We start from the raw sequence: 9,548 nt of genomic DNA on the forward strand, positions 1-9,548 counted from the left end.
GGATGTAGGCCAAGATCTAAACAAAATTTAATTTTTATTTAGTATGTGTGACTTCATGTTTACACTGACAGCCGTACAACAGCCAGCTACATCGCGGAGTAAAATAGTTCCTTAAAAAGAGATGTGCCATGGGCGTATGGATGCACAACTTGCTCTTCAGAAACATCTTACGCAGCACATGTATTCAAATCATATCCTCATTAGATGAGAAAGGTCTGTAAAGAACTACCTCAGTAAGTCAGTCACAATGACAGCGCGTCGTAATACATTTACATCAAGTACAAGACGTCAAAATGGCCGACACGATAAACGCGTGACGGGAGAGATTTCCGAAGTTGTTAATGAACCTGTGGCGGTTAGATGTGTTAGTCATCATTGATCAACTGGCCGATCATTGAAAGGTGTATAAAGATGCGCCAAACAGACACTAAGGTAAATTCATAGATTGCTGGAGACGGTCAATGTCAGCCTAGACACGGACTGAGTCGATACTACGATAGTTTAGATGTGCATGTCTTCTTTTGTTCATTAGGATGGGCCGCAGCGAGGATATTCGTGAACAATCATGTAGTCACGCTCTCTGACATTTCTAAACGTATACTGACACGCTGAGACCAAGAATATAGGTTCTAAATGATCAGAAAGAACGCTTATGTATGTTTTCGTGGTAGGGAATTCCCTGGGGTTTCCCCAGGAATGTGGAAGTAGTCCGTCAGTGTTTACGTCAATTCAAGAACCCGGCCTCGTGAAAAACGTATGAACGTCAAATTGTGTCGTTCATACACTTATGAACGTCAATTTCGCAGTCATGTGACCGACCTCTCGTCCAATGGAAAAGCCGTATATCGTGTAAACTTCAAATTAAAAAATTATTTTAATTTGAACTAAAGGCAAGTGATATGCTTGCATGGGACAAGGTATTTGACCAGATGATTTGGTATGTTTCCTAACTCATTTTGCTAAAAAGTCCTATTTGTGTCTTCTTTGATAGGCATTTAGAAGTTGGAGTACTAAGTAGGGATAAGAAGTTATGGATGAACAACTTCTTTATTACAATTAAGAGTGGTGTTAGAACCTACACCGAAACGTCGTTCTTAATTATTGTAATAAAGAAGTTGTTCATCCATAAATTTTTATCCCTGCTTAGTCCTATTTGTGATTCAGTTGAGGGATGGAGTATACTACACTTCATAAATATATGATTCTGGACAGGGCGAAGGGTTATCATGTTTCTTTTTAAATTGCTATGCTGTAAATGAAAGACAGTATGAACAAATATTGTTTTATAGCTGCATGGCGGTGATCGTTCTTGTCTTGTATATTCAGGATGTATGGGTATTGGTTGATTGTCTAATAGTTAGCTGAACATAAAATAATTTAGTTAAATTTCAAACTGATAACATATGAGTGTTTTCAAGGCTCGAAGAAACGTTCATATAATATACCTTACACCTCAAAGGGGAGCTAACACTGCTCTATTTCCGCAGGATGCTTCATCATGTGAAACCACCACACAGTCAAGCAGTGTTGTTCATATCCCCCACAACATCTGGTTGCTGCTGCGTCGTGCCCACGTCGTAGAGACGACCATAGTAAGTACACTTACTCCCTACACGTTCGTTATTCCATGTGTTCTAAACTGCAACTGTAACTTCAACTGACAACCACTGCCGCACAAAAGGGTTGTCGTACTTCCGGGTTGGCGTGTTTTATCACAGACGAGGATAGTCATACATCATGTCATAGCTTGGTCCCATTACTCCGACTTAGTGTAGGCAGGATCCAATACATGTACCGTACTTAATCTCATAACGGTTGTTGTTGTAATAGATCGCATTGGCATTACAGAACCCTAGGTTTACAGACAACATGTCTATTACACACATGTTGTAGCCTCTGCTGGTCAAGTCAAATAAGGACCAGGGCGGCGAGGTGTGAGGCACCTGTTTATTCCCGCTATGTAATGTGTCTATTACAGGACACTCTGTAATAACAATAAAATAGGCAATAAGTATTCCTAAACTCATATATCATATAAATATATAAATCAATTACATATTGCATAAAAGACAATTGAAATCTCATTGTCAAGTCTCTGCATAAGTATATATGATCTGCAGCATAGGTATTTCATAATAAGTTAATCACGTTAACCCATAAACAAATACCTTATATTACCTACCAGCTGAACATTACTGATAGTATACGAAACGTGTATACAGGTGTAATTGATATATATATATATATATATATATATATATATATATATATATATATATATATATATATATATATATATATATATATATATATATATATATATATCAATCAAAGGTATACCCTGTGGACGACACGGAGCGCAGCCTTTGGCCTGAGTGGCGGCCAACCCTTCCAATATGTCGTATGCAATAGCCTACATGACTAATAACATTCACATACTATCGAACATTGTTGATCCTGCAAATACAACCCAGACAACATATATATTTTCTAAATAGCATTTTGTCTATATTTACAATATTCCTGATTATTATATATCAGATAATAATCATACAGATAGTGCACAGCGGTTACACTGAAATCTTAGACATTGTTTCATGAACCCATTCATAACATTCATGCTCATAAATCACTAACTATTTACAATATCACAAATATTAGAATACTATAAGTTATTTCATACAATCAGTAAGTTTAGTATACTTTCAGACAATAGGCTAAGTTAAGTAAGCAATACTATTAACTAACCTGTAGACTTGTACTGTAGTGCAGTGCTGTGATAGTGACAAATGGTCAGAGGTGTTAAGATGGCTGGTAACATAGATATTTAAAATCACCAATCAAGGCAAAGAACTATCCTTCAGCCCTTTGATCAAAGACTGTTAAACAATTATACTAAAGTGGAATTACCTGACTACCTTTAAAACAAGAAAGAACTGACCCTATAACCTGATTAAGCTATGAGAGTATTATACCCGAGATAGAGATAGACGGACAAGTAATTATGACACGTGTTGTAAACAAGCAGTAGTCTGTTGAACAACCCTGTATACATATATACAACACATAATAAAATGTAAGTGGTACAAACGTCAAAAATGGTTGATTTTATCCCTGTAACGTGATTAAACAGAAAGGTTGTCCAAACGACTTACAGCGCACTGTATTGAAGACATTGGTGAAAAGAAATATTAACAATATCCTTGGCACTTGCGTCTATACAGGAACAGCATCAGAGACTATGGCGACAGCAAAGTTGGATAATGACGTGGCTGACTGTGAACGGACAACGGTGATAAACGACATCGACGCTGTTTCTGTCAATATTGACAGTGATGTCTCGTATATTAACACTGTTGTGTACAAAGGTATGTACCTGTATAACCGATTTTCAATTGTTGTGTATTTGTGAATTGCCTTTCACTTTGTGTGAGTCCATTGGAGTATGAACCTTCATAGAGTGAGGGCCAAACTGTATGAACGTCGACAGATGTAGCGCTAGATTTATACGTGTGACTCCACGTTCACACTGACAGCCATACAACCATCAGCTGTATCGCGGAATGAAATAGTTCCGAAGATATGATCAGAAACACCGCTTTTGTATGTATTCGTGCTAGGGAATTCCCAGGGTTTCCCTTGGAATGTGGAAGCAGTCCGTCAGTGTTTACGTCATTTCAAGAACACAGTTAACGCAAGAACGACGTCTTCAAATTGTGTCGTTCATAGGCTCATGAACGTCAGTTTCGCGGTCATGTGACCGGCCTCTATCGCATATTGTGTAAACTTCAAATTAGAAAATTATATAGCTATGGAAGTTCGTCTTCAATATGCATTACCCATGTAAACACCAACTATAATCTGGAAGTCTGGATCACATAAAAACTCATGTCCATATACAAATGCGAGTTTGTTGTATCCCTATCTTAGTGTTTTTTTTATTCTCATATGTGTATAATTCATCCATCAATAGATTGATTTGTGGATTATAAACACATGGTTAATCGCACGGTTTATCACCGGAGCCATCTTAAATGTAAATGAATGTACTTTAGAGGGGTTTTATCTGCATTCAGGATCCGAGATTACATCCGGGCCGTCACCGTTTGAAAACATCGTCAGTGAGTATAATCTACGATTGCTGCTGGGAGTGTTTACTATTGTACAGCTGAACCATGGCCTTTTGTCTAATGTTTGAATTTGAGTTGCAACATATGTGACACTGTCCAGTGTCCTTACATGTTCAACAGTTCTGTACTATTTGGGAGACATCTTTACGTAGATGATATAAGAAACAGAAACTGCGTTGATCATATCTTACTTCACCAACATTTTATAGACGCATTGCCATTATCACCATATCTTAAAATAACCAACGACACTACTGGCGTGTGTGCACAAGTCTACCAAACCAAAAGATTCTGTTTCAGTTTGGTATGTTGGAGATATACTTAAAATGATCTTATTGTTTCAGATTCTGCTCGGGCATATATCAACCAGGTCAATTCAAAGCCACATGTTTCAACACGCGCTGAGAGGTCTGTGATGCGGCTGTTTAACAACACCCGGTCTGTTCTAATAGGAGGGAAGTCAGGAGCAGGGAAGTCTAGGCTGGCAATGCGTCTATTGTCAAACATTTCAATTGAGACAGGAAGGAAACCTGTAATCTTGTCATCATGGCACCAGTGGGATAACATTCCGAAACGCACAGACAGTGGTGGATTAAGTGAGAAGTGTGTTGTGTTGATCGATGATATATATGGCTCCAGCAATCTGGATCCGCAGCAAGTGGTTGGATGTGAAAGATACTTTGACATGATGTGGTCTCATGCACACTCCGGTGACATGATCTTTGTTCTGACTTCCAGATCAGACATATCTTCTGTGTGTAAAAGCACAGTGACAAATAATCCTCTCATCAGAAAATCTATCCATGTAGACCTAAATGGAAGCAAATATTCATTAACACCAAATGAAAAAAGAAAAATGCTGAGAAAGGTGTGTCGGTTTGACTTCAGTGCAAGTGAAATGGATACAATAACAGAGATAGATGTCTCCCTTGGGTTTCCCCAGTGTTGTACTTACTTCTCTAACAGCACAAGGGCAAAGGCGAAAAGGGTTGGTTACTTTCACAGCCCACTTGAATTCATCTTAGAAGAGGTGGACACTCTACATGAATGTGACGGCCTTGGCTACCTTGTCTTATTGGTTGTTTTGATGAACAAAGGACACCTACATGAGGAAGTGTTCTGCCCCTTCAAGCGGCCGATCACAACACTTATAGGAAGCCTGAAAGAATGCTGTCGGGGAATATCCGAACATGTCACACTTACAGATATCCATAAGAAGGCTGAAGCCCTCTGCGATGTGTACCTTCTTCAGACACAAAGTGGATACATCTTCCAACATCAGTCAGTGTTTGATGCTATGTTCATCAGTATTTCCAAGAGGTATCCAGATATCTGCATCGACATCTGTCCCAGTGACATGCTGGTGGAGTTAGTGAGGACACACATGACAGACACAGATAGACTTGACACTATTTTATGTCTATCAGAACAATATTTTCCAGTTTTGGCTGATCGATTGACAGAAATATTGATGTCTGATGGATATCAAAGTATCCTAAATCATCCATCATTTCACCACAAGGAATTTGTACAGTTTCTGATTAACACGTGGGCAAGTGAAAAGTGGAACATACTGCTACATGAACACACGCCAACAACTGTGGGTGCTGAACACCCTATTGTGTTACTCCAGACTTTTCCTTTGTTTGAACACAGTGTGCTTCTCTCAGATATAATTTTGAAAAAGATGAAACTTGTGTTGCACTTTGCTTGTCTAAAAGAGCTGGACATCTCTGTCCATTTGTCTAGTTGTTTGGCGTGTGCTATCTATATTGGAGACAATGACCTGATCAGAGACTTGCTTTGTGCGGGAGCAGATCCAAATGAAGATTGCTTTCGAGCTCTATGTCAATCATCATACATTGAAGAAAATTTTACAGGTGCAATTCTCACACGCGTTGAGAAGCAAATAGACAGTGTGAGCGATCTGGATCACTTGTTTGGCATCGCCGTGCTGAGCGGAAATACCCACTTAGTAAAACTGTTAGTGAAGCTTTGGAAGGGACAAAAAACAGACTTAATTCAACAATATTTAGAAATGTTATTGATGAAATTTGTGAAAATTCCCACAGACCCTTCTTTAATATTTCCACGTGAGATCACTAAATATGCTGAGATGGTTGATGTGTTGATTTCAGCAACTTGTGACATTGACCTCGATTATATGGTTTGGCTGTCAGCAGCTCATCCAGATGCTACAATTCTCAGATATTTCCTACGGAACCCAAAGTCTGATCCCTTGAAGACATACAGGGGATCACATCTCTTTCTCGATACAACATCCTTGCAACAGGCAGCAGCGTTTGGTGGTTCTGAATGTGTGCATCTCTTGACAGAGTATCTACTACAGAAGGGTGTTTCACCAGCTACCTTTCTGAATGAAGCAGAATCCAACAATTACTTCTCCCCAAACCCAAGTGTGTTAGAGTTAGCACTACAGTACAATGACAGCGCCGATGTCATCACAGCACTGCTACATGCAGGAGCTGATGCCAGGAGAAAGAATTCACTAGGGCAAACAATGCTTCATATTGCTGCAGCCAGGATGCACTCCGAATATGTGCAAACCCTCTTGAAAGCAGGTGCACTTATTCATGAAACATCTCGAAATGGGAAGACTGCTTTCACTGACATATATCCATATGGGTTCGAAAGCATAGAGTCTGATACACATGTTGAAATTGTCAAAGCATTTGTTGAAGCTGGAAGTAATATCAACGAACTTGACTTTAATGGCAGATGCTGTCTTCTCAAGGCTGCTATTTATCAAGACTTTGAAACTGTTCACTATTTGTGTAGTAAAGGGGCTGACTTGAATCAAAAAGACACTGACGGAAAATCAGTTTTGTTTGATGTTCTTAGCATGTGTGAATTTGAGATGATAAAATATGTCATCCGTCTTGGGGGAGATATATCTGTATTAGACAGCAGTGGTCGGAGTGTCATGCACTATGCAACAAAGTCGGGTACTGCAGCTGTGGACTTGATCTCATACTTCAAGGATGTGAAAAACATGCCTTTAGATGGCGTTGACAAGCTGGGAAGAAATATTTTGTTCTATGCTGCAGGATGTGGTGATGAGGATGTCGCTGAGCTGCTTGTAGACATGGGACTAGATGTCAACACGAGAGACAGGGAGGGAGCAACGCCCTTGCATGTAGCATGTGGAAAGGATGATTCATTATCAAACACTCGGGTCAATTCGTGCATTATTACATTCTTTTTGGAGAAATGTGCTGATCCATGTGTACAAGATGCAGGTGGTGATGCACCATTACACTACGCAGTAATGGTGTCGAGATCATGTGAGATTGTAGAGCTTCTGCTGGAGAAAGGTGCGGATCCAAATGTTCAAGGTAAACATGGTTGTACTCCTTTACATTGTGCAGTGCAAGAGAGGGCAAAGGACATTATCACGACCCTACTTGCAAAAGGTGCAGACCTCTCTGCCAAAGATATTGATGGTTGTACACCTCTACACTATGCAGCTAGATCATATGCCGGGCGCGAAAACGTGAAATTACTTCTTGGGAAAGGTGGTAATCCAAGTATTAAAGACAAACATGGTTGCACTTCTTTGCACTATGCCGCGAAGACCTGGGGTGCTGGAATGTCTATTATCTCATTACTTGAGACTGGTGCTGATGTATGTGCCAAAGACAGACACGATTGTACACCATTACATTATGCAGCAAAACAGAGGGATTGTAAAGACAATGTGAAGTTACTGCTACAGGGAGGTGCGGACATATGGGCAAAGGACAAAGATGGCCGTACTCCTCTTCACTATGCAGCAAAGCAATTGTATTGTGATGGAAATTTGAAGATTCTTTTTGAGAAAGTGATTCGTCCTTTGGCTAGAGATAGTGATGGGTGTACCCCGTTACACTGTGCTGCTAAAGAGAGAGATTGTGGGGAGAACCTCCAGGTGCTCCTGGATAACAGTGCTGACACTCGTGCTCAAGATGGAGAAGGTTGTACTGCTCTACACTACGCGGCAAGAGTACATGGTGGATGCAGAAACGTGAAACTGCTTTTGGAGTATGGTTCGCCACCATCCACGCAAGATAAGGACGGTTGTACTCCTTTACACTTTGCAGCCAAAGAGTGTGGTTGTGAAGCAAATGTGAAGATACTCCTGGACAAAGGTGCTGATCCATCTGTTGAAGACAGAAATGGTTGTACTCCGCTTAAGTATGCACTGGACAGTGGCTCTGAAGATAATGTGAATGCTCTACTGGAACATGATATGTGTGCACACGGCGAGACCATTATATACAGCAGAAAGTAAAACAGCAGGTGGTTACATACTTACCATCATAGTAAGGGAACTCAACCTGTGTATGGCCACGGGAGATGACATCGAGTCATTGGAATGATGCACCCTACGTACATTGTCTTCATGCAACAGATAGAGCTACGTTGTATGGGTGCATGCTTCTAAACCATATCTACAGACAAGATCCTTTATCCTGACTTCGAGGCAAAGATACCATAAGTTCAGGAGCTGCTCAGAATATTCTACGTTTCAAAAGAACCCATTGGTAATTAAGAACTGATATGAAGATAGAACTTTCATAACTTCAACATGTCACTAAATGACTTTAAAAGCATGTCATCTTATATCAGTGAAGTATGCCCAATTTAAAAAATTGTAAATGATCGGTTTATGTGGGAAATGATAACATGATATGAATTTCTTACAAATCCTCTCTTTAAAGACCGTGTCAAAATAGTGTGTATAATGGCGACGCCTCACTGCATTTAGTAGTTACTGTGTGCATGTCACCCACACATGATAAGCTGTTCAACAAGCTTCCCATTTTATATCAAGATTTTAGAGGGTGATAATGTAAATGGGACCGAGTTTTGTATCCTATTTATTACCTATGCTACTTTTTATCAATTATAAACAATCTACATCATGTCCATGTGTTCTGGTAATGAGAGCTAAGTTTGTATGAATACAAAGTTGGTGAAATGTGTTTTGTGGCCGTAGAGATTGTTGTAGGTATATTTGTTTATTGTTTATTGTGGTAATTGTCAGTGGCAGCTAATGGAAAAATGTCAAGTGCTGTCGTGGTCATTTTGTTACAGCAAGTTTTTTTTAGAGTTACCTCCCTTAATTGTTTACAACCACCGGACGGCTTGGTCGTGAGAATAGTTTCGTGATGCGCCAGGTTCTAGAAGGCTGTCTGTACACTTGCGTCTAACCTACTGACCGAGTGGGGAATGGATACCTGACTTGAAACACCGGCCAGCTTCCAACACTTCCACCTTCAGGGAGTGAGACGGGTTTGTTTCAGGACATTCGACAGTCAAATGTTTGGGCCATTCTGTAGTGCACTGACATGTATTGTAGTACTTGTTACTTATTGCTGCTGTCACTCATCATATTGCCGTCTGTGTAAATCTAAA

General features: G+C 39.9%; 1 protein-coding gene across 1 annotated transcript; it reads left to right on the top strand.

The window, feature by feature from the left end:
* The first annotated feature begins 1,513 nt into the window (after nt 1-1,513).
* On the top strand, nt 1,514-9,548 carry LOC139461016 (uncharacterized). The gene is made up of 4 exons (XM_071242497.1): nt 1,514-1,592; nt 3,225-3,368; nt 4,077-4,121; nt 4,475-9,548. Exons 2-4 carry the CDS (start codon nt 3,242-3,244, stop codon nt 8,419-8,421), a joined length of 4,119 nt encoding a protein of 1,372 aa, XP_071098598.1. The 5' UTR covers nt 1,514-1,592; nt 3,225-3,241; the 3' UTR covers nt 8,422-9,548.

The sequence above is a fragment of the Haliotis cracherodii genome, unplaced genomic scaffold (genome assembly GCF_022045235.1).
Source record: "Haliotis cracherodii isolate W230 unplaced genomic scaffold, xgHalCrac1.p SCAF_14, whole genome shotgun sequence".
Classification (NCBI taxonomy): domain Eukaryota; kingdom Metazoa; phylum Mollusca; class Gastropoda; order Lepetellida; family Haliotidae; genus Haliotis; species Haliotis cracherodii.

Excerpts from the sequence above, each read along its gene's own strand:
- LOC139461016 (XM_071242497.1), top strand. The coding sequence starts at position 3,242 with ATGGCGACAGCAAAGTTGGATAATGACGTGGCTGACTGTGAACGGACA. Across the intron at positions 3,369-4,076 it reads TAACACTGTTGTGTACAAAG|GATCCGAGATTACATCCGGG; the intron begins GTATGTACCTGT and ends ATCTGCATTCAG. Across the intron at positions 4,122-4,474 it reads ACCGTTTGAAAACATCGTCA|ATTCTGCTCGGGCATATATC; the intron begins GTGAGTATAATC and ends TTATTGTTTCAG.